Source organism: Pan troglodytes, chromosome 23 (genome assembly GCF_028858775.2).
Source record: "Pan troglodytes isolate AG18354 chromosome 23, NHGRI_mPanTro3-v2.0_pri, whole genome shotgun sequence".
Lineage (NCBI taxonomy): Eukaryota > Metazoa > Chordata > Mammalia > Primates > Hominidae > Pan > Pan troglodytes.
In genome coordinates, this window is record NC_086016.1 from 45155427 (window position 1) to 45178952 (window position 23526).

At 58.2% G+C, this 23526-nt stretch overlaps 1 protein-coding gene across 3 annotated transcripts; it reads right to left on the reverse strand.

Moving 5' to 3' along the window:
• Positions 1-309: 309 nt before the first annotated feature.
• TTLL12 (tubulin tyrosine ligase like 12) lies at positions 310-23028 on the reverse strand. Of its 3 annotated transcripts, none has more exons than XM_024352871.3 (14): positions 22790-23020; positions 18847-19016; positions 16629-16827; positions 15728-15887; positions 15506-15639; positions 12234-12310; positions 10418-10534; positions 10128-10322; positions 9634-9745; positions 8323-8474; positions 7739-7820; positions 5439-5507; positions 4714-4852; positions 310-906 (listed from the first exon to the last, which is right to left on the reverse strand). In XM_024352871.3, exons 1-14 carry the CDS (start codon positions 22964-22966, stop codon positions 842-844), a joined length of 1848 nt encoding a protein of 615 aa, XP_024208639.1. In that variant the 5' UTR covers positions 22967-23020; the 3' UTR covers positions 310-841. The 3 variants fall into 3 exon arrangements, with proteins under 3 accessions (XP_024208639.1, XP_001171890.1, XP_016794814.1); XM_001171890.6 differs by lacking the exon at positions 310-906 and adding an exon at positions 2560-4095 and having other exon boundaries at positions 22790-23028; XM_016939325.4 differs by lacking the exons at positions 310-906; positions 22790-23020 and adding exons at positions 2560-4095; positions 19883-19962.
• Positions 23029-23526: the final 498 nt, after the last annotated feature.

Consider the following 23526-nt stretch of genomic DNA (forward strand, 5'->3'; position numbering starts at 1 on the left):
AAATGTTCATAGACAGCTCGTCATCACTCAACAGCCCGCGGCTGCTGCTTCCTCTTTTCTCCCCTGGCTCCTGTGTCCTCTCCCGACCTGTACGCTCAGACACAACCTGACGTTCACAAAAGCTTGGACACAGTGGCTCACACCTGTAATCCCAGCACTTTGGGAGGCTGAGGCGGGAGGATTGCTTGAGGCCAGGTGTTTGAGACCAGCCTGGGCAACATAGGGAGACTCTTGTCTATAATCCACTCTGGTGCACGCACACCACACACACACACACACACACACGAAAGAACGAACAGCTCAGGGAAATGGGTAGACAGTCGACTGCATTCTTCTGACAGAAGGGATGGCTCCCGCCCAGGGGCTGAGCCACTCCACCCTGACCCTCAGCCTCCCGCTCCCTTGACTCTGGCAGAGTTTGATGCCCAACAGATCACGCTCTGCAGGATCCAAAAACTCTGCGGCCACGGGCACTCAGCTGAGCCCTCAGCCTACATGGCTTTCCCAATGCTCACCGGTGCAGAGGAGCCAGCTGGGGAGCCTCTGTGTATCCTTTTTATTATCTTATTTCTGAAGTTCTCCAAGACGCCCAGAGTTGAATTCCTCCAGAGCTCTGTGCAGACATTAGTCCAAGCAGCGGATGGCAGAGAGGTCCTTGCTAGCAAGAAACTTACAGGCCAGGCTGTCTCCTGCTCCAGCATGCCGGTGAGCATGCACCATCCCTGCAGGGCACAGCGGTATCCTTTGAAGTGTCAAGGGACACCTGAGTCCGTGCCAGACACTTAGGGATTGGAGAAAGTGCAACCCAGACTTCTGCCACCTCCGCAACTCGTGGGGTTGTTCATCTGTAACAAACGTCCCACATAGCTCCTGCTGGCCACAAAACACGCACTGCCACAAAACGCCCTGGAAAAATGGGCGAGAGAACGCATTTAGCATTTCGTCTGCCGGCTTCCTTTTTAACAGCCTGGCGACGTTTCCCCAGGAAATGCTCGTAACAGACAGCATTCTCTCCTTTTCTAAGCTGCTGTCATCCACTGGGAACTTAAGGTTTTGATGCTTTCTGAGTGGGTTTATTATTATTTTTTTCAGACAGTCTTGCTCTATCGCCCAGGCTGGAGTGCACTGACGCCATTTTGGCTCACTGCAACCTCTGCCTCCCAGGTTCAAGTGATTCTCCTGCCTCAGCTTCCAGAGTAGCTGGGATTACAGGTGTGTACCACCATGCCTGGCTAATTTTTGTATTTTTAGTAGGATGGGATTTCAATACATTGGGCAGCCTGGTCTCCAACTCCTGACCTCAAGTGATCCGCTCGCCTCGGCCTCCCACAGTGCTGGGATTACAGGCGTGAGCCACTGTGCCTGGTCAATTCCGGCTTTGGATGGCTTCTTAACACAGTGATGAGGGTGCAAATGAGTACCAGGAAGAAGTATTTAGTGGGATAAACATCTCCCGGCAACTGCCTCAGCACCTGGAGCCGGCTGGTCTTCCAGCTCATGAAGTCCCTGGCTCTTGGCCTTCCTTGGGGGTGTCCATTTGCAGTGAGCAGAGGTGCAAGGACATGTGGGGACAGAGACTAGCCATCTACAATCATGGAAAGCCTGGACCATGTGGTCTTGATTCTGGGGGCTGTCCCATCTGCTCCCTGGGCAGGACTATCTCCTGGGCACCAGGTTTTAAGTGAGCTGGGAACCAGTGAGAGCACCTGCTGTTAAGCTTCTGGACAGAGTCCGTGTGGGCATCAGTCCTGAGACCTCCCCTGGAAGGGAGGCTAAGGAGAGAAGCAGCACAGTCCACAGGCAGCCTGCCTCAGGGCCGCTCTGCCTTCCGTTTTTTTTTTGAGACGGAGTCTCACTCTGTCGTCAGGCTGGAGTGCAGTGGCATGATCTTGGCTCACTGCAACCTCCGCCTCCTGGGTTCAAGCGTTTCTCCTGTCTCAGCCTCCTGAGTAGCTGGGACTACAGGCGCGCACCACCACACCTGGCTAATATTTTTTTGGTTTTTTTTTTTTGTATTTTTAGTAGAGACAGGGTTTTATCATGCTGTCCGACTGTCTCGATCTCTTGACTTTGTGTGACCTGTTCTCTGTCCTGCCTCGGCCTCCCAAAATGCTGGGATTATAGGCGTGAGCCACTATGCCTGGCCTGCCTTCTGAGTCTTAACCTCCTTGGTCACCATGTGGCGCTGCTTCCACCCACTGACGGTGTCCATGCACCTGCTCAGCAGTGGCCCGAGGAGCCCTGCAGACGCCCCAGCAGCCAGGGTTTCTCACCGTCCCCACCCCAGGACAAGGAGGCAAGTGTGGGGAGGCCGCTATCTCCAGGGCCACTAGGGCTGTGGGGCCACTCGAGGACCGAGGCTCCCGGCTGGCTTGGAAACAGATCCAGCACATGGAAATCAGACTGTGGGGTGGAGGCCTGCGATATAAAGGCCATCTTATTTCTTCTCCCACTTTTTGTGGGTGACTTCTTGGTATCTGGGGCTTTTCAGTGACAGCCGGGGCGACAGGCCAGGCTGAGCCTGTGGCTCCAGGGTCCAAAGAGAAAGGAGGGCAGAAATAAGAGAAGATGGCCTTTACTGCAGCACGAACCGAGGGGGACTGCATGTCAACAGCTCTCCAGGAGCTGCCAAAGGCGATGGGCCCGCCCTGCCCCTGCAACAGGCCCTCCAGGGGCTAGAGCATGGCTCCCCTCAGGAAGGGTAACGCGTGCTTGTAAACAGGGGCCCAGACAACACAGAGAGGAGAGGCAGCATCATCAGGTGCAGCTTTGCTACAAGAAAGATAGTTCTTAATTTCAAAGAGGAGACACCGCTACACCTAGCCCTGCCCTCCCATGCACTGGAAGGCTCTGGAAGTAGCTCTCGCCTCCCTGGGCAGTTAGGTCCACCCACTGCCCGTGAGCTGGGCCCAGGCACACTGCAGCCACACAAAAACGCTGGCAGCTGACTCCTAATTTCAGAAACACAATTAGAAAAGAACTGGAATTTTACATTTTTCTCCCATACATTAAAAAATAAGAAAAAGCCAACATTTTGACTGTAGACCCTGGTAGGTGGCATCTGACTTTAACCTGAAGTTCTCATTGGAATCCTTTTCTGTCTGGCGCTCCACTGCCCACAATCAGCCCCAGCCCCAGGCGCCCCCTGCCGAAGGATCCTGGCCCATCTCACACAAGGGCAGGACCCCGTGGAGTGCCCGGCGAGCAGGGCAACCACTGGGAAGACAGATACTGATTTCCCTGTTGGGGTCTGTGACCCTCAGCAAACGGAAAAGGAAACGGTAACAAGACGGTGGCCTCCTGCCAGGACCTCAGCAGGTTTGCTGGTGAAGGTTCTGGGTGAGCTGGAATGGGTGATAAGGCGGGCTTGCTGGGTGGTGGCCTCAGGCTGTTCCTGGGCCCCTGTCGCATAGAGCCCTGTGGGTGCAGTGTGGGGCCCCACAGCCGTCCCAGGGTCGTCCTGATGCATAAGAGCAGAGACCCCGGAAGAGAAACCCGCCTGCCCCGTGTGATACAGGGCTCCCAAACGCTTCCCGGTGGAACCCTGCTCCCAAGGACACCTTGTCTCGCTCCACGGAACCCTTCCCCCAGCACCCCCTGGAAACACGGCAGCCAGGAACAAATTCTCCATGCCAGCAACGAAGCCCTTGGCTAAACTGGAGACTCATCAGTGCACAGATGGTGGTGAGGGGTGAGGGCAGGGCCTGGGGCGGTGCTCAGCCCTGGGGACACCATCACTGTCCTGCTGTGACCCACAGGTGAGAGGAGGATGCTGTGCTCCCGGAGTGTGGCGCCGGGAGGATGGCTCGGCAGGACAGAGGCCTGGGGCTGAGGCTATGCCCAGGGCCGGTGTGGGGAGGGACATGGGGGCCTTTGCAGAAGCAGCTCAAAGAACTGAGGTTGGAATCCTGCCCCAAGCACAGGTTTGGGGGACAGCGAGTGCCTAGACAAGGCAGGTAACGTGGCAGCCACTGGGCTGGTCCAGAAACAAGGTGCTGAAGACGTCGTTGAAGAAGGTGGGGTGGTACCTGCAGGCTCGCTCACAGTCGGGGTTGAAGTTCACCTCCAGGATCTGCGGCTGCATCACCCGCCTTCCTGACGGCAAAGAGCGCAGCAGAGTGTGAAGGCTCGTTGGCCTCCACTCTGCAGGGACAGTGGCCTGGGGATCCAGCAAAGGCTGGGAGGCCATGAACCTGGGCCCTGATTCCCAGGGGATGAGCAGGACAAGGCCGGGCCTAGAACTTGGGTCTCTTGACTTTGCTGGGGAGGCCTGGCCTGACATCTGCTTCTCTAGGAGAGGCCAGGGCTGCCTCCAGCCCTAGGGATGACAGCCTGGCCCTTTAAGCTTGGATGTTCAGTTTAGTAAAAAAAAAAAAAAAAAGTAGATATGCAGCAGCAGTGTACTGTGTGGGGGTCTGGCACAGGGAAGGCCGGCCAGGGTGGTGTGGGTTGGGGTCAGGGTGCCTTTCACACGGGTCTCCTGTCCTGTGAGCCCCCCCCCCCGACTCAGAGGCCCAACCCGCAGCCTTTCCCCTCCAGACTCTGCACCGCAGGCACTTCCTGTGGGCCAAGCCAGGGCTTTCCCCAACCCAGATTCCTGGCTGATTCAAGCCAGAGGATAGCCTGGGGCAGCTGCCTCCTTCTCCAGGCTGTGGCTGGCTGGCGGAGGGGGCGCCTGCTGGTTTGGATCAGGAGATGGGGAGCCCCTCTTACCATCTGGGCCGTTGTCCCACTTCAGCATGAGGTCGACGGCATACATGGCCCGGGATGAGGGGTAGTCGCAGAGGCCCAGGGGTGGTGGCTTGGCACAGGCCACCTGGAACAGCTCCGTGAAGGCCCGGAAGATCTCAGCCTGGGGACCGGGGAGCCTGAGTTACGAGGCCTGCTCAGAACAGCCTCTCAAGAGGGGGTTTGCTGCCCCTGCCCAAGTCCCGGGCCCCACGTGGCCCAAGTCACCCCCTCCCACATCTTCACGTCTCTAGACCTCACCATGGCCACCTCCGCCCAGCACCTGCCCTCTTACTCCTGACGCCCACCTTCTGCAAATCTGCCCATCTCCTGCCGCAGACCCCGTTGCTCCCACTGTCCCAAGGAGCTCAACGCAGCACCCAGAATGCCGCTGCTGGACATGGAGGCCCAGCCAACGTCTCCATATGACTGGGAATCTAGGGTCAGGCAGTGCCGCCACCCTCTGGCTGTCCCAGGGGTGCCCCACATGCCCCTCCAGCTCCCTCCCTCTCAGGAGCACCCACAAACGCCCAGGGTGGAAGGGAGGGGAGCCCACGCTGTCTTGCCAGCCTCTGGGGAGAATGACCAACTGCAGGGGACAAAGGTCCCTCCCAGCCCATGCCAGACGAGAGGGAAGGGAGCAGCTCCTGCAGGCCCCCAGCCCGGGACCTGCCCCACCGGCCTGCGATGGTGTGCAGGACAGGAATTACCTGGACGTCCGTCCAGGGAAATTCTGGGTATTGCTTCTCAAACTCGGGGATGAACTCTTCACAGTGCACCTGCAACAGACACAGGGCCCATCACGCTCTGTACAGGCCTCCGCTGGGCCGGGAGCGGGCAGCCTGCTACTGCCTGGACCAGGAGCTTCTGACACTGGGTGGAGGTTCCAGGAGCAGGCAGCCAACCCCGAACCCTCAGGGTCCAAACAGGAGGCAGGAGATGGAGTCTGGGCTCCAGGTCTTACTGTGTGACTCTGGACCAACGGATTAACTTCTCTGAGCCTGTTTCCTCCTCTGTGAAATGGGAAAATGTGCTCTGCCCAGTAAACTGACTTTGCCACGCAGCTGTGAGGCTCACGCGAGACAATGAACATCGAGGGCTCCAGAAACTGCAGGGCCTGGGCTGGCACCATCCTCACACTCAGCTCAGTACAGTGCGACGGAGGCAGAGCTCAAGACTCCGCCGCGGGACCTGCCTGTGCCCTGGTTCAGCACCAGCTCAAGAGTGCTTGAGGGATGCAAGATCTTTCTGGCCTCAAGACTTTACCCAAAACACACCTGAGGAAGGTGGCAGTCGGCTCAGGTTTCTCCCAGAAAAGAACAAGCCAGGAAAGGCCCCTATGGAAGCCCGCCATCCATGCCATGCTGGACGTACCTCCCCAGGCACAGAGCTCCAGAAGAGGACTCTCGGGATGACCCCCACAGTACAGAAGGGCGACTTCCAACAATGTCCTGGGGCCCTGCTGGGGGGGTCTGGGTCCTAGGGAGTAGGCTTCAACACAGGCAAGGATAAGACAGACAGAAGCCACAGGGCCACTCGGCCCCTGTGGGGAGTGTGTGCTGGTATAGTCACCGGTGCATGGCAGGGCCCTTTCTCCAAATCCTCCTAGAGGACTCCTCGGACATGGGCATGGCCAGGTGCCTCCACGCGTGTTCACGCGCCATGATTTATCATTAGTGAAGACCTCAGATGACCAATTGCCGCCACACTTAGCAACAACCCCGAACCTCAAAACCTGAAAACACGCCACTCAGCCAACAAAGCAAGCTGCAGAAGGATCCGTTGAATAAGATGATATTTACATAAAAACCTAAGTAGGAGGCCGGGCATGGTGGCTCACGCCTGTAATCCCAGCACTTTAGGAGGCTGAGGCAGGCAGAGCGCTTGAGTCCAGGAGTTTCAGACAAGCCTGGGCAACATGGCGAAACCCCGTCTCTACTAAAAATACAAAAAAATTAGCCGGGCGTGGAGGCACGTGCCCGTAGTCCCAGCTACTTTAGGGGGCTGAGGCAGAAGGATGGCTTGGGCCCAGGAGATTGAGGTTGCAGTGAGCCCAGATCATGCCTCCGCACTCCAGCCTGGGTGACAGCGTGAGACATTGTCTCTCAAAAAAACAAAACAAAACAAAAAACCTAAGTAAGCAAAACAGCAGCTTGAATGGTCAGGAACATACTCCTGCTGAAAAGAACCAAAGACATGCCTGGGAATGACAGCCACACATTCAGGGGTCGGGGAGCGTTGGGGCTGGCTGCATGGGGAGTCCGCGGCACCTGCAAGGCTGGCGACAGGCAGGGTGGGGTAGGTGTTCTGTGCATCTGAAACACTCATTAACCAGCCAGGCCACAGAGGCCTTCCAGGACTTCCTTTCTTCCTTCCTGTACCCAGAGCTGGCCTCCTGCTTCTGTGCAGGCTGTGCCTACCTGTCCACGTACACTGGCTGGCCAGCTCTGGTTTCTCGCCCCCACCTTGGAAGGGCCTTTGTCCAGATGCCCCTGAGCTCCAGGTGCTCAGATGGTGCAGCTGCCATTCACTGAGTGCCCACTGCACGGGGCACCGCTCAACACTGTGCACCAGGGAGGACAGGAGGTCCTAGACCCGGGCAGGGTCACGGGCCAGCAGCCAGCCGGACCAGGTGGGGCCTCCTCGCCCCTGCCTGCCCTGGCACTCACAGGGTGGTCTGCTTTTCCGGTTGAAGTGGTGGTGAGGAGTAAGCCCCGGCTGGGAACACACTGTCTCAACCTGCTGCTGGACCCATCCCCCTCTGTGTCCACATTATCTCAAACACAGCCAGTGGCCCTCTGTGCCGTGGGGAGGCCTACCTGAGACAACACAGAACCCAGCCTGGCTCATGATGGCAGTGCTAACAATCGCCTTCCATAGCAGGAACTCAGGAGGCGGCTCCTGGGACTGGCCTGTGTGCCAGTCCTCCTAGGAGGCAGTGTGGGCGGGGTGGGGTCGGGTGTGCCCTGGCCTCTGTGTGAACCTGCTCTGCACCTCCCTCAGGCCCTACCTGCTTCAGCACCACATCCGGGTCATAGTTCATGACTGTGAAGTGCTTCTCGTAGTCATCCAGGTCGTTGAGTGCAAAGGCCCTGGAAGACAAGTGTGCAGACACATATGGGTTCTTGAGCGGCCTTGTCCCTGCGAGGGAGGTGCCACCCACTCAGCCTTCCCAACTAGGGGTTCAGGGCTCAGGGCAGGACCACCTGCTGCTCAGGCGGGAGCCTGTTCCCTTGTCTGTGTGGGTGGGGGAGCCCCACAGCCCCACTGAGCTGGGGTGGAGGTGAGTGAGGTGCTAGCTGTGAAGCCTCTGCAGGTCCATAAAAATGGCACCTGGTTCTCATGTTGGTGCCCATTTTACAAAGAATGTTCACATCCATTACTGTGGGCAACACCAGAACTCTGAGGTGGGCAGGGCAAGTCACCGCCAATTAACACCAAGGGAGATGGGCTCCAAGGGCCGCTAGCTGGGTGAGTGATGGAGGGTGCCTTCCAACAACATTTTCTGATTCCAAAAAGGGCCCATCACCCACCCGCTACCTCCACCCAGTCACCCAGCTCCCCGACCCTGGACCCAGCCGGCCCTCCACTTACCGGTTGGAGAACCGCAGCCAGAACACATCATACACGAACAACCGTAGGGGCCTCACTGACCGCAGCAGCACGATGTAGCGGATGTCAAACTTGACCTTTCCCACGTCTTCTCGAAGGAACAACACGGGACTTTCGATGTACTTGGACACAACCTGGAGGACACAGGTGCAAGCTCGCTGGTGGCCAGGACAGAGCCCCCTGGGGCTCCCGAGCACACAAAGCCACGCAGGGGGCACAGACATGGCTGCACTTTACTCCTCCTTCTGCCTTTTCAAACCTGCCTAAGTTGCTGCAAAGTCTTTTTTTTTTTTTTGAGACAGAGTTTTGTTCTGTTGCCCAAGCTGGAGTGCGGTGGCACAATCTTGGCTCACTGCAACCTCTGCCTCCCGGGTTCAAGCGATTCTCCTGCCTCAGCCTCCTGAGTAGCTGGGATTACAGGTGCCCGCCATCACCCTCAGCTAATTTCTGTATTTTTAGTAGAGAAGGGGTTTCTCCATGTTGGCCAGGCTGGTTTCGAACTCTTGACCTCAGGTGATCCACCCACCTTGGCCTCCCAAAGTGCTGGGATTACAGGTGTGAGCCACCGCACCCTGAAGCAAAGTCTTTATATCCATTTTTAATTGAAATGGAATATAAATTCTCACCCATAATTCCATCCACCCCCATCCCATGGCCTGAAGTCTCCACGACAATCGTCCTCATGATGCATTTCCCGCCAGCCTCTGACTATGTACACAGTCCAGGCAGATCCTGTGTCCTGCAATCCCAATACTGCTTCTGGATGTCCCCTCACTATGAATCTTTACCACGGCTCTGAGAGGCTCCTTGTCCAGGCTCAGCCACCTCACCCTGCTGGGCAGCCATACCTGGCACCTATATGGTAGGGACTTTGCGATTAGACGCACCTAGGACAGTTCTTTTTTTAAAGACTGGGTCTTGCTCTGTCGCCCAGGGCGGAGTGCAGTGACGCGATCACAGCTCACTGCAGCCTCAACCTCCCGGGCTCAAGTGATCCTCCTGCCTTAGCCTCCTGAGAAGCTGGGACTACAGGTGTGTGCCAACATGCCCAGATAATTTTTAAAGTTTATTCCCTTGTAGAAACGAGGTCTCCCTATGTTGCTCAGGTTGGTTCCAAACTTCTGGGCTCAAGTGATCCTCCTCCACTTCCCAGAGTGCTGAGATTACAGGTGTAAGCCACCCTGCCCAGCCTGGACCTGTCCATAAGGACCATGACGCTCGGTCCCCTTAGCCCCACCTCTCACTGTCCAGCCAGGGCCCTGAGCCCTGGGGCTCCTGGTCTGTGGGGCCCACCTTGGGGGTGCTCTCTCGGTGCCGGATGATGCTGTGCAGGCTCTTGGTGACGTGGGTGTCCAGGCTGCGCGCCAGGTTCCAGGGCTTGCAGATCCAGTGGTTGTCCTCGCCCCTGGGGAGCAGAAGGGCTGTCTGGGGGGTGCCTGGGGCCTGTGTTCCCAGATGGTGCCACCCCAGGACCCAGAGGCAGAAGAGGGCAGCCCACTTCTCCTTGGGAGCTGAGGGGGCACCAGAGAGCTGTCAGAGGCAGGGGCATGGGAAACAAGGAGGGGTTTGCCATAGGCCAGGCAGCTGTGCTGCGGTGGAGAGGACAGCCCCAGCAAAAACCTGGAGAGGTCCTGCGGTCCATGAAGACGGCTGTGACGTTCGGGGCCCACAGCTCGGCTCCTGCACCACGGTTTCCACAGTGGGTGCTCATGGAGGAGCAGGCGGACACAGAGGCTGGGCCGGGGAAAAGGGCCATGGAGCACACCGATGCCGTGTCTGGGACTTACCACCTTTCCCGCTGCTGGAAGTAGCTGACAAACTGGGGCAGCTCAGTGCGCAGGTTGAAGGTTCGGGGCAGCCAGGGTGGGCCCTCGGGGCCACCTGCCCGGCGCGCGATGGAGGCCAGGCAGTCCTTGACAGTCAGCAGGTTCTCGCAGGGGAACTGGTTCAGCAGCACGCCTGGCCTCTCCTGGCTGAGTTTCCTGCAGGGCGGAGGCAGGTGCGCCAGCTCAAGGGGAGGCCGGCAGTGCCTAGAGGCCCTGACTGGGAGAGCCCCTGCGGCCAGAGGTGCCCTCACCTGTAGTCCTTGAAGTGTGAGAAGTTGAAGAGGATGTCGGCGTCCGCCTCACTCTGGGTGAGGGTGAAGCGCGGGTGGGTGAGGCTGCTGGCCACCTGCTGCACGTCCGTGTAGACCCTGTGGGGAGAGCCCGAGCTGGGTGATCCCGGCTCCCAAGTGTCCAAGCGGGACTCCAGCACTAGCCCTGGCTCAGGGACTCCCCTGTTTTGAAGCTAATGAGGCAGAGGCAAGTCCGGGGTTTGAGTCATGATGCTGGACAGCCCGGGTTCAGACCCCGCTCCCTCCGATCTGCTGAGGGAGGGGTGCAACCTGTACCCTTGTGACCCCTGGTTCCCCATCTGCAGGACTGGACCACACCGTCCACCTCACATTTGTCATTAAAATTAAATGGCATAATTTGGGTGTTTATTATGTGCTAGTTCTTTCCTCTAACATGCAAAACAAGAGGATGAGGCTGGGGCCACCAATCTCAGACAGGCACACCAAGGGCCTCCGTGAGGCCTCTGCCCCAGAGGAGGTGGAGGGACCTTAGGCCCTGGCCAGGTCACCACCAGACTCACGTCTCAGCAAGAGCCCCTGGGCTGCCCAGCTGGGGCAGAGGCCAGCAGGGAGGAAAGCCCTCAGGCCCGGTGGAGGGGGCAGAGTGGAGCAGGCTGCCTGTTATTGGCTAGACCAGGTTTAGGCAGCCAATGGGAGTGTCTGGGAGCCTCAGGGAGGGGCTCCTGTGAAGGCTGAGGTGGAATCTGCTCTGCATCTCTGGGTCCTCACCCGTGCCTGCTTCTGCAAGGTGTCCCGCCTGGACCTGCCAGCCTGGCTTTCCTTAACTCAATAGCCACACCTGCAGCCTCCTGGGAGGGGCCCCTACTGGCAGCCCGGGTGCCTGTTGTGGGTGCCCAGCATGTTCCTGGCCAGCAAAGGCTCCCTGCTGTGGGGAGGGCTGGCATGCACAGGCCTGGCTAGTGTCAGTTTCCAGGACTGGATGAGCATCGTATCCAGGTAAGCGGAGCAGCCCCATGACATGCAAGGTTGGTAACAGGACCCCTTGGTGCCCAGAGGACAGGGGTGGGATGGGGACCAGTGGTGGCCAACGCTTCTGCCCAGGGGGCCCTTTACCCACTCACTGCCAGCATTTCCATGGCCTATTCCTATTTTTAACTTTCAAAGATGAATTTATTTTATTTTTTTTTAAGGAGTCTTACTCTGTAGCCCAGGCTGGAGTGCAGTGGCCCGATCTCAGTTCACTGCAGCCTCTGCCTCCCAGGTTTCAAGTGATTCCTCCTCCTTGGCCTCCCGAGTAGCTGTGATTACAGGCGCCAGCCACCATGCCCTACTAATTTTTTTTTTTTTTTTTTTTGTATTTTTAGTAGAGACGGGCTTTCACCATGCTGGCCAGGCTGGTGTTGAACTCCTGATCTCAGGTGATCTGCCTGGTTTGGCCTCCCAAAGTGCTGGGATTACAGGCATGAACCACTATGCCTAGCCTCATAGGTGAGGTGTGAAACCTGGGAGGTGGAGGTTGCAGTGAGCTGAGATCATGCCACTGCACTCCAGCCTGGGTGACAGAGACAGACTCTGTCTCAAAAAAAAAAAAAATCTCCAGAAAGCCCTGCTCGCTCTCTCACTTTCTGCGGCATTTTCTCTGGGGTCCCAAGAACTCCACTCCCTGCACTTGTCACTGCTGTGCCCAGACAGGATGCGGCTGACTTGCTGCACGCCATGTGCCAAGCACTGTTCTGGGGCTGTGGGAACCATGAAGCTTGGGAGGCGGGGACTGCGGACAAGTCCCAGCCCAAGCAGTGGGGGGGGGGCTACGCACTTGAAGATGTGGTCGTGGGGGTGCACCACGGGGTTGATGTCAAGTGGCAGCTTCTCCTTGTTTTCCTCCAGAATGGCCTAAAAGGAAACACACCGGAGGTAGAGATGAGGTCAAGGAAGGGAGGGAAAGGCGGGCCGTGGTGGCTCATGTCCATAATCCCAGCACTTTGAGAGGGTGAGGCAGGTGGATCACATGATGTCAGGAGCTCGAGACCAGCCTGGCCAACATGGCAAAATCCCCACTCTACTAAGAATATAAAAATTAGCCGGGCATGGTGGCGCGTGCCTGTAATTCCAGCTACTCGGGAGGCTGAGGCAGGAGAATCGCTTGAACCCGGGAGGCGGAGGTTGCAGTGAGCTGAGATTGCGCCACTGCACTCCAGCCTGGGAGAGAGTGTGAGACTACACCTCAAAAAAAAAAAAAAAAAAAAAAGGAAAAGAGGGAGGGGACACAAGCCTCACCACCTGGCATCAGGTTCTATGGCCTCAAGGGGCGCATGGCTGCTCCTCCCTCCCAACACCCCAAAGCCTCTAACCACCCCCCTCACCCCAGGATTCTGGGCCTCCAGGCCCCTCGGATGCTGAACAGTCCTAGTTTGGTGTCAAAAGAACAAGGTAAACATTGTTGCACATCTTCTCGGTGCTACCTCAAAATCGCAGGGGGTGAGAAGGTGCCAAACCTCTCCTGAGAGGAGCCGCTTTGTCCTAGGAGCCACGAGGGCTGTCGGGAGCTTCCGCAGTGTGATGATTTAAAACATGCCCACGTGGCTGCACATGGTGGCTCAAGCCAGTAATCCCTGCACTTTGGGAAGCTGAGGTGGAGGAGTACCCGAGCCCAGGTGCGTAGGACCAGCCTGGGCAACATAGTGAGACCCCGTCTCTACAGAAAAGTTGAATAATTAGCGGGGCTTGGTAGCAGTTGCCTGGAATCCCAGCTACTTGGGAGGCTGAGGCAGGAGGATTGCCTGAGCCCAGGAATTGGAGGTGGCAGTTAGCTAGGATCATGCCACTGTACTCTAGCCTGTACAAAAGCAAGACCCTATCTTTTTTGAAAAATTAAAAAAAAAAAAAAGATTAAAACATGCCTACAAACTCTTTGACACTCTCTTCCAAAGGCAGAGCCGTATCCATCTCTGAGGGTGGAATGGGCCTAATGAGTTGCTTCTAATGAGCAGGAAAAAGGTGGAAGGGACAGGGTTGCTTCTGCAACAAGGCCATGAAGCCTGAGGCTTCCTCTTTACTCTCTTCCTCGGATCACTTGCTCTGGGAGAAATCAGGTGCCACATCCTGAGGACACCTGAGCACTCTTATGGAGAGGCCCACAAGGCAGGGAGCCCAGGCCTGCTGCCAATAGCCAGCACCAACACAGCAGGCATGCACATATGCCATGCAGAAGCGGGTCCACAGCCCGACGGGCGGCCTGTGTACCTCAAGGGAGACTTGAGGCCAGAGGCATCCCGTTGAGCCACTCCTGAACTCCTGTCCCACAGAAATCGTGTGAGATAATAAATGTTTACTGTTTTAAGGTGCTAAGTTTTGGAGTTACTTGTTACCCAGCCATAGCTAATCAACATAGGCAACCCTGGGCCCAGAGCACAGACCTGATTGTAAAGGGTCAAATGGGAAAAAACAAGGATGCCTGGCCTTGTATCTCCTCCTCTTCCTGGTCAGCCCAGAGCTTCCCAAGGAAAAGCACAAACTTTAGTTCATGTTCCATTAACAAACAACCCCGAGACCAGGAAGTGTTTGTCCCTCCAGTTGCATCCACGAAGGCATTCACTTTTTCAGACAAACGTGTACTAAGCACCTTCCTGGTGCAGGGGCTCTGGGAGGCTTGTAAGCACTCTTTGAACCAACAAGACTGAGCCCCTTGTTTTTGGCATGGTTGGTTCAATCACCACTGACTTAGACCGAAAGTGAAAGGAGGCCCCCACCCACAGCCCAGCCCTGCAATCAGCAGCGCCCACACAAACACGCCACCACTCCACACGCGCCCACTCTTTTTTTTTTTTTTTTTTTTTGAGACGGAGTCTCGCTCTGTTTCTCAGGCTGGAGTGCAGTGGCCTCCCAGGTTCACACCATTCTCCTGCCTCAGTCTCCCGAGTAGCTGGGACTACAGGTGCCCGCCACCACGCCCAGCTAATTTTTTATATTTTTAGTAGAGACGGGGTTTCACCGTGTTGGCCAGGATGGTCTCGATCTCCTGACCTCGTGATCCGCCTGTCTCAGCCTCCCAAAGTGCTGGGATTACAGGTGTGAGCCACCACGCCCAGCCTCCACGTGCCCACTCTCACATAAGTCAACTCGTCTAACCCTTCCCGAAACCCTCCGAGGCACTCAGTGAGCGCCTGGTGTGCAAAAAGGACGACTTCAGTCGCTGTGGGGGCAAGCCTGCAGCCTCAGCTGGACTCCAGCTCTTCCACCTGCTGTGTGACCCTTGGCAAATGACTTAACCTCTCTGTGTCTCAATGTCCTCATCCTCAGTAAAATGAAGATAAAAACAGAACTGTAAAATTGTAAGGAACTGAGTGGCACATGCCCACAAAGTACTAAGCACAGGCTCCCTTGTAGGCTGGTTCCAGCCTACGGAAGCAGCAGCAGATGGGAGAGGAGAGGAAGGAGGAGAGATGGGTCAGGGTAGGAACCTCCCACCCAGCCCTGACTGGTTCTGGAGGTGGCTACGCTCCCACAGGCTCCTCTTCCTCCCCCGGCACTGAGGCCTCGACAACTCCGACTCCCTAACCCGCCACCCTCCTTGTATGGGGCCTGGATGAGCTCTTACCTCCAGCCAGGCACTACCGAGTGGGACAGCTGGGTCCCTCGGGGCCCTGACCAAGACTGAAAGCACCTTTGTTATCAATAACAGTGACCATGATGGTAACTCGCAGGCCTGCTGAGGGAGGGAGGCACGCGATGTGTGAACACAGGGTGTTTCCATGCCTCGGTGAGATGAGGACAGGGGGCTGAGTGGGGTTCATGGCCAAGACCAACTGCACAGCCCCCTCCTTCCCAAGGGAGCAGCATGGACCCCCTGAGGACGGACGCCAGCACCAGGCACCCTGGGATCTGGAGCCCCCACCGTGCAGCCACAGGCAGCTTGTGTTCACTCTCTGAGCCCCTCGTCTCTCAGAGGCTCCCAAAACTCTATGCCTCCCACGGTAACTGGCTCAGGGCCTGGCACCCGGCTGGGGTTTGATAACATTTGGTGTGTGCACAGAGAACATTCTGGAAGCTACCAAGCAGACAGGCCCGGCGGGTGGAGGAAGGCCGCACCTGGTAGTGCTCGGCGGGCGGCTCGGGTGTGCAGGAGCTGAGGTCCAGCATGTCGGTGGGGGCCCAAGGCAGCAGCATGCACTTCCGGATCAGGGGGTCCGTCTCTCCGTAGGCAAAGTCTCGGGTCACCTCCTCTGTGCCAAGACATGCGTGCCCATCAGAGGGGGTGACGGGACACTGGGCTGAGGCCCCTCCTCCAGGGTGGGCAGGTGCTGGACTTACCGCCAGTGTCCAGGTCCCTCAGGGGCCACAGCAGCGTGTAGGCCACCTGCTGCGGCATGTAGAAGAAGGGTGCCGTGGCGAAGCTGGGCACGTCTGCGTGCTGGATCCGCGAACCGAACTCGTCCATGATATACCACACCGGCATCTTCTCCTCAGCTGTCTGCACACAGAGCACATATGGCACCTCTCGCTCACCCATCCACCCACCGGAACTCCCTTCCGGAACCCAGACATCAACCACCAGCCCACAGCCATTTCTCTGATCTTGGAGGCCCTCTCACATGTACCCCAGGCCCTTTAGCTAAGCTAGGGGCTCCGGGACAGCAGCCCTGCCTTTGCAGACCAAGACACAGGCCTGGGTAACACAGCGTGAACACTCGTGGTAAAAGGGCGTTTGGTAACAAGGCACGCAGCCCAGCACCCGTAGGGGTGTATATGGGTTTGAGGGTAATGGGGGGGTCGGGGGAGTCGTCTTTGAGCTCAGGGAAGGGTCCCTGGAGGAGGTGACATCTAAGCTAAAATCATGAGAAACAAGCAGGTGTCTTTTCCCAAACTAAGAGTGGTGAGGGGCTGGAGCATGGGGTGAGTCCCTGGAGAGGCCAGCAGGGGTGGGTGAGGAACGGTTGAGGGCTTTTAAGAGAGTGACAGAATCAGGGGGGCCAGGAAAGAGGCGGCTGAGTCATCTGGGCCCCTTCAGTTCAGGAGTCTGAGAGGGCTGCGTCCTGTGAGCTCAGAGGCCAGCTGGGTCCGAGTCCCCAGGATAGCACTCTCCTTAGGAAGCCACAGGAGAAAGTGAGTTGCTTGCTCTGGCCGGCCCCTCACCCGGCCTGATGGCACAGGGCAGCGGAGGTCTGTGCCCATGCCTGTCCTCCCCCTCCCCGGGGCCCAGCTACCCACTCACCCCATGGGCCAGCTGGTAGGTCTGGTTGAACTTCCACATCTCCTCCAGCACCAGGGCCACAGCCTCTGCACTGGGCAGCTCACCGTGGAACTCAATGCCCATCAGGTTGGCCATGCGGTGCAGCAGCCCGGGCACCTGCTGCAGCTGCTGGCGCGCGTGCTCCACACGGCACGTCCAGGCGTGGTCGATGAGGAAGATGCTGCGGGCACAGGCCAGTGTGAGGCTGCCGGGTGGGCATGGGGCAAAGGGAAGTCGGGGGAGCAAGAGGCCCAGGGCTGTGTTGGGACCAGGGCCCAAGCTTCCTTAGATTTGGTCTACTGGGTGCCATAGTTATGCCTAGTTTTGGACTCCAGTGGGCCTGGGTCAGGTGCTTGCGCTGCTGCTCACTCCCTGTGTGAACCTGAGCAAGCACCTCCTCCTCTTCAAGCTTCTCAAACAGGGCAACAGGGGTCTCTATCGCCTGTCACCTGGCTGTCACAAGCAGCAAATGAGACCAGATATGTGGTACACCTACTGTCCACCAAGCACTTGTAATAAACACACCAGCAGTCACTAGCATGAAGTCCTCAACTGGACCTCGGGCCACTGCAGGGCAGGCCCATGCTGCCCATCTTGTGGCCTGCAGGCCTGGCACACCACAGCTGCTCAACAAAAGCAAAGGCCCTACACGCCAGAGGCCAACACACACAGACGGCACAGGGGCTACCACACAGGCCTCACCCACGCAGCCAGGTCTTCTGGAAGCACCAAGGCCTTTGTGTGGGAGAGGCTTCCAGTCCCCACACACAGGACCCCTGCAGCTGAGCTGCTACAGAAGCATGCTGGGGCTGTGGCACAGGATCAACTGTCCCTACCCTGTAGGACACAGAGCTGACCATAATCCTCCCAGAGCTCTGCCGGATTAGGAGGCACCAAACACACAGGTGCCTAATAGACAAAGCAGCCCCCAGCTTGCCCCCGTCTCTGTTCCCCTTTTAAAATGAAAGGGACAGCCAGTGTTCCAGTTCTTAGGCTGGGGGGCAAGTTGAGGAGTATTTATCTTATTGTGCTTATATGAGTTTTGTTGGCCTGTCCTAAAATAAGTCGGTTTACTCTTGCACTTGTGTTAGAGTGGGTGACCACGTGATGCAGGGCAGAGCCAGGCCTTCGGGGTGACCCTGGGCAAGTGCAACAAGGGGTGTTGTACAAAGATAGCTATGGGGATGAGGATGGAGAGCTTGTTAGGGCCTGGCAATCAGGGGAGACTCAGGGGGATGAAGGCCTGGAAGCAGAAAGGCCCAGAAGCAGGTGGGGCTGAAACGAACACTCAGGCTCCAAATCCAAGACTCTGGATCCCTAGCCTCCCCACCACCCAAAACAAGGCTGGCAGCGGGGTATGTGGTTGTAGGCCCGAGAGAGAACATGAGCTGGGAGCTCCCAGGGCAGCCACTGCATTGAATTCACCTGTTCCTGGGCCTGAGCCGCACAGGAGAACTCACTTCACTGAACCTGAAGGGGATGGTGAGCCCAAGCACGCATGGGCGGGGGTGCTGGGCTGTCCGTATTTCCGGGGTGGCTTGCTACTGCCCACTCCCAGCTGGAGAAGGAGGCGGGAGAAGCTCTGCAGAAGAGACCAGACCCCTGCCCAAAGAGCTGTGCATGGACACAGGGGCCCAGCAAGTTTCTCTGAGGGTCCACAAAACCTTTGGCAGATGGGTCTGCAGGCCTGACCTAGGGATAGCCACTCTTGGTCCCTGGGGGCAGGAAGCCTGGGGTACAGTCTCAGCTCTGCCCTAACTACACCATGGTCCTTGGCAAGGCCAGGCCTGCTCTGGGTCTCAGGTCCTCAGGTGTTCCAGGGCCCACCCCAGATTCCAATTTAGCAGGACCAGAGAGGGGCTGACTGGGGAGGAGTAAGGCTGACCTGCACCCTTAACCTGGAGGGTGACCTCGAGCAAAACTGGAACTTCTAATCCCCTGTAGCAGGACCACTGTGACAATGAGACCGCTGGGAGAGGCTCTCAGGCCGCGGTCCATCCGGTCACCCCAGGAACGCTGTGTTGCCACGGACAGTACTCTGAAGCCCTGATGGACACACCGCTGGCCACACGTGCTTGCCACAAAGCTGTCCTAAGGAAGATGTCCAGCGGCGGTGCAGGGCCCAGGAGAATCTGCATTACTGCATCTCCCACCTTTCACCAAGTGAAGGTTGTGGTGGTGTCTCTGGCCAGGCTCCTACCTGTTGGGGTGGGATGCCTGGAGCCCGCTCTCCCTGGTCACGATGACCTTGTAGCACAGCTCGCTCCCCGGGTTGGGCTGCTGCTTCCGCACCTCCCGGGCTGCCTCGTCTTCCTCCTCTTCTACCTCCTCCACTTGCATGATCCCAAACACTTCCCCAGCGTCGAAAACCTGGGGGCCAGAGCTCCCGTCAGCAGGGGTGTGGGCAGGAGACCCCACCCCAATGCCTTCACCACTCCAGAAAGCCACCCGAGGTGCCACACCCAGGCCTCAAGGACAAACTTGTCTCCTTCAGAGGTGTGGGACCTGTTTAATGCAACCACACAGTCTTCCAGGCGGGGAGACTGAAGCTCCTGGAGATTTCAGGCTCGGAACAGGGACCTAATGTACCCCACCGTCACCTGAGCTGTCATCCAGAGCCTCTTGTCCCACAGGATGCTGTGCATGGAGATGGGACCTCGAGGACTTGCTGGAGGTATCTGTAGTCCACCCCACTCACATTACACAGAAAGAGAGGCCCCAAAGGCAGAGAGGGTGGCTCCAATTACACTGGAGGTCAATGGAAGAGTCAGGATCTTGGTGGCTGGGGGCACACCCCAATGCCCCCCCTCACCAGAAGAACCCTTCAACACTAGGACAGCTGAGTCAACTCACAGAGAAGCCTCCTCCAGCCCAGCCCCACCCAATCCAGGCCAACAGGAAGCGAGGCCCCAGGTCAAGGTGGGACGGGGAGATAAGGGCCTTGGTCCTGCCTTGTGCGGCTAGTCAAGCAGGCAAGTGACCTCTTCTGGCGTGTGTGGAGCAGAGGGGTCCCTGGCACAGCCACACTCACGCCCTGTCTGCCACAAGCCGGCAAGGGGGGCTTCTGGGCAGATTCTGGAGCCAGGCTGTGTGGGTTCAAATCTTGGTTTCACCACTTCCTAGACAAGTGACCTTGAACAAGTTACTTAACTATCCCATGCGTGTTTCCTCATCCACACAATGGGAATAACAGAACCTCCCTCTGAGGGCTACTGGGTGGATTAGGTGATTCATACCCAGAACTCATAGAGTGGAGCCCGGCCACAGCAAATGCTCTATAAACACGTGGTGCCATTGTTACACTTCTAAGACTGTTTCTTCACTTGTGAGAGGGGGTGTCATCCACCTTTCAGGACACTGATGGAATGAAATCAAACAGCGTGCATAAAGTCCTGGCGCACAGTGGAGGCTCAACAAAGGCCAGTTCCTCCCTAAAACCTATTTCCCACTACTCGATTAAAAACGGCAGTTGGAAACTTGCTAACTACTCAGGTGCAGGCAGCTTTTGTGCACTGGGCAGGACTTGCCCTTTGGTGGCGTGAGGATGAATCACTCAAGGTCTCGCTCAGGAAGCTCAGGCTGAGTAAGGTCTAGGCCACCTAAGAGTATCAGGTAAATTACTCTGGGGCCTGGAGGGCCTGGGAAGACTTTATGGATGAGGAACCATAACCAGAGGCCAGCTTTGAAGAAGGGGAAGATTTAAACATGAGGCTGCAGGGTGAGGATGGAAAGGAACTCCACCCAGAGGGAAGAGTAAGTGCGAAGGCCTGGAGGCAGACAGCCCAGGGTGGAGCAAACCAGGGGTCACAGGAGAGACAAGGCACCTGAGACAAGAGCCATCCAGTTCTCCTTTAGCCCTCAAGGTGGGTCTGGGGAGGCTACTGCCTTCTCCAGTTTAGGGCTGGGGGGAGGCTCAGAGGGCTGGAATCCAGACCTCAGGCTTCCGCCCCAGTACTCCAAATCCCTAGGGGACAGCATGAGGCTGAGGGTCAGAGAGCCTGTCTCAAGCCTGGCCTGGATTCAACCCAGCTGTGAAATGGGGTGCTGGGTTTCTCCTTCACCACAACCCCTTCATGGCAGGACTGGAAGAGCTCCCCAGGAGATAAGGGGAGTGGTTTTGCAACTGGGAAGCTTGGGCAGACAGAAGAGTAGACATTTTAAAAACATCTCTTCGGCCGGGCGTGGCGGCTCACGTCTGTAATCCCAACACTTCGGGAGGCCAAAGCGGGCGGATCACGAGGTCAGGAATTCGAGATCAGCCTGACCAACATGGTGAAGCCCCATCTCTACTAAAAATACAAAAATTAGCTGGGTGTGGTGGCGCACGTCTGTAATCCCAGCTACTCGGGAGGCTGAGGCAGGAGAATCATTTGAACCCGGGAGGCGGAGCTTGCAGTGAGCCGAGATCATGCCACTGCACTCCAGCCTGTGTGACAGAGCAAGACTCCGTCTCAATTAAAAAAAGAAAAAAATTATATATATATATATGTATATATATATATATGTGTATATATATATATATATATGTATATATATATATATATATATATGTATATGTATCTTCAAGTTTCCCCATCCTTTCCAGGGCAGCCGGCCTAAGGTGAGGCAGGAGGGCTGATGGCCAGGGGTGTAAGGGCCCACAGCGCTGGCAGGTGCTGCTGCTGGCGGCCTCCTCCACACCTGGGCCAGCAGCAGCAGGAGGCTTCACTCAGGAAGAGCTGCAAGTTTGTGAATGGTAAAGCAGTGATTCAGCTCTGTCCTTAACGGCTGGGGAAGGGTCACGGAAAAACACTGGCTGCCCCTTACTAGGGCAACAGCAGGCAGGGCGGCCTGGGCAGGGGACGTGGCACGGTGGCGACCACCCTCTGTGTGCCAGGCATATTTCTCATGCCACCTCCCATCCTTCCAATACTGTGGGAGCCAGATGGTGTCTCACCATCCCCTTCCCGGATGGAGAACAGGACTCAGACGGGCGAGTGACCGCCCGAGGGAGGGCGTGCTGCCGTGGAGGCTGGCTGGGCAGGAGCTGGTCATTCCCACTGTGCTCCTTCCACGCAGCCCATGGGAACCTTTTTGTCCTCATGAACAAACCAAGGTCCCTTCCACCCAGCACAGGCCTGGAACCAGAGTGGTCCTCGGAAAGCATATGGCAGAAGTGAGGGGCAGAGGAAACTCTCTTACACTGTAGCATAAGGAGGTGCCACTCACTGCACGTTTCCAGCAGGAAGGTTCCTAGTCCAATCAGGATTACGCAGAGAAAAACTGGCTCAGAGACCGTAGAGTCTGGCCAGCAGCCAGGCTCAGGGACTCCTAGTTCCCGGCCCGGGTCCCTGTTCTTGGCTCTGGGGTTTCCACTTCATCACCTGCGCCACTAGGCTCATCTCCGTCCGGGAGACAGCACCTGGAGGAGATGTCGGGTCCCAGCTAAAGAAAACACCCGCCCCCCCCGCCGCCAGCCCGGGAAGGTGCTGTGGCCTCAGCCCCTGGGCACGCAATAAAAATCCAGGGCTCATCCCCAGCCAGGACAGTGGGGAACGCTTTGGAGTGGAGGAGGCAGGTGAGCCGGATGGGCCGTCCTCACAAAAAGGGAGAGAACTTAGAGGCTTCTCAATCTTTTCCATTTTTCTTTAGATTTCTCCTCAACCTCTCACAGCCTGTTTTCTTTAACCTGCAAGATGAGGGGACCCCGAGGCTCAAATCAAATGAAAAAACACCGAATTCTGTGAACCCAACAGTTACAGCTACACAAATTCACGGGGTTCCCGTTGTCCCTGTGAGGCAGCGGCTGAAACAATCCCTCTGAAGGGACTCTCGGAGCCGCAGTGTTCTCATCTGTGAAGTGGGGGTGATGAGTTTCACTCCTCGCAGGGCTGTGTGAGGCTCGGGTGTGTGTAGGACCTAAAGTTCCCAACGCAGCCCTCAGCCGGTCTCGGGCCCGGGCAGATCAGGGCAGCAGGTACCCCGGTCTCCTGCTGTCACTCTTCGGCCCCCAACTCCACGCCGCTCCAGAGCTGCCCAGGACGCGCTCTGGGTGGCTCAGCGCGGCTCCCGCCGCCCGGGAGCGCTCTTCCCTGTCCCGCGCCGCGGGCTCCCGCCGCGCTCCCACCCCGGCCGCCGCACGTGCCCGCCGCCCTTCCCCGCACCTCGTGCTCCAGCTTGTGCAGGAGGCGGCCCCAGTAACGTTCGGGGACCCCCGAAGCGCGCAGCGCCGGGCCGTGCAGCGCCGCGAACTCGGCCAAGGCCTGCGCGCCCTCCTCCGGCGTCTGGCCCGGGCTGCTACGCTCCGCAGGCGGGCGCTCGGGACCCCGCTCGGCCTCCATGGCGCCAGCACCCGCGCCGACTCCAGCGCCGCCGCCGCCGCAGCCCGCCGTCGGTCGGCCCCGCCCTCCTCCCAGCCCCCCCGCCCCGCCCTGCCCTCCTCCCAACCCCCCGCCCCCCTCCCTCCTCCCAGCCCCCTCCCCCTCCCAGCCCCCTCCCCCTCCCAGCCCCCCGCCCCGTCCTCCTCCCAGCCCCCCGCCCCGCCCTCCTCCCAGCCCCCCCGCCTCCGCCCCCCGCCCCGCCCGCCTCCCAGCCCCACCCGCCCCGCCCTCCTCCCAGCTCCCCCGCCCCCCTCCCTCCTCCCAGCCCCCCTCCCCCCGCCCCGTCCTCCTCCCAGCCCCCCGCCCCTGCCCCGCCCCCTGCCCCCCTCCCCCATGCCCCGTCCTCCTCCCGGCCCCCCCGACCCCTCCCCTGCCCCGCCCTCTTCTCGCCCCCTCACCCCGTCCCGCCCCGCCCCCAGTCCGCCTCCAGCCCGGTTTGCCGCGGCCCCCGGGCAGGCCCTGCGCATCGGCGGGGTGCGTGCGAGAGCGCGCGAGCTTGCCAGGAGGGGGCGCGCGCCTGC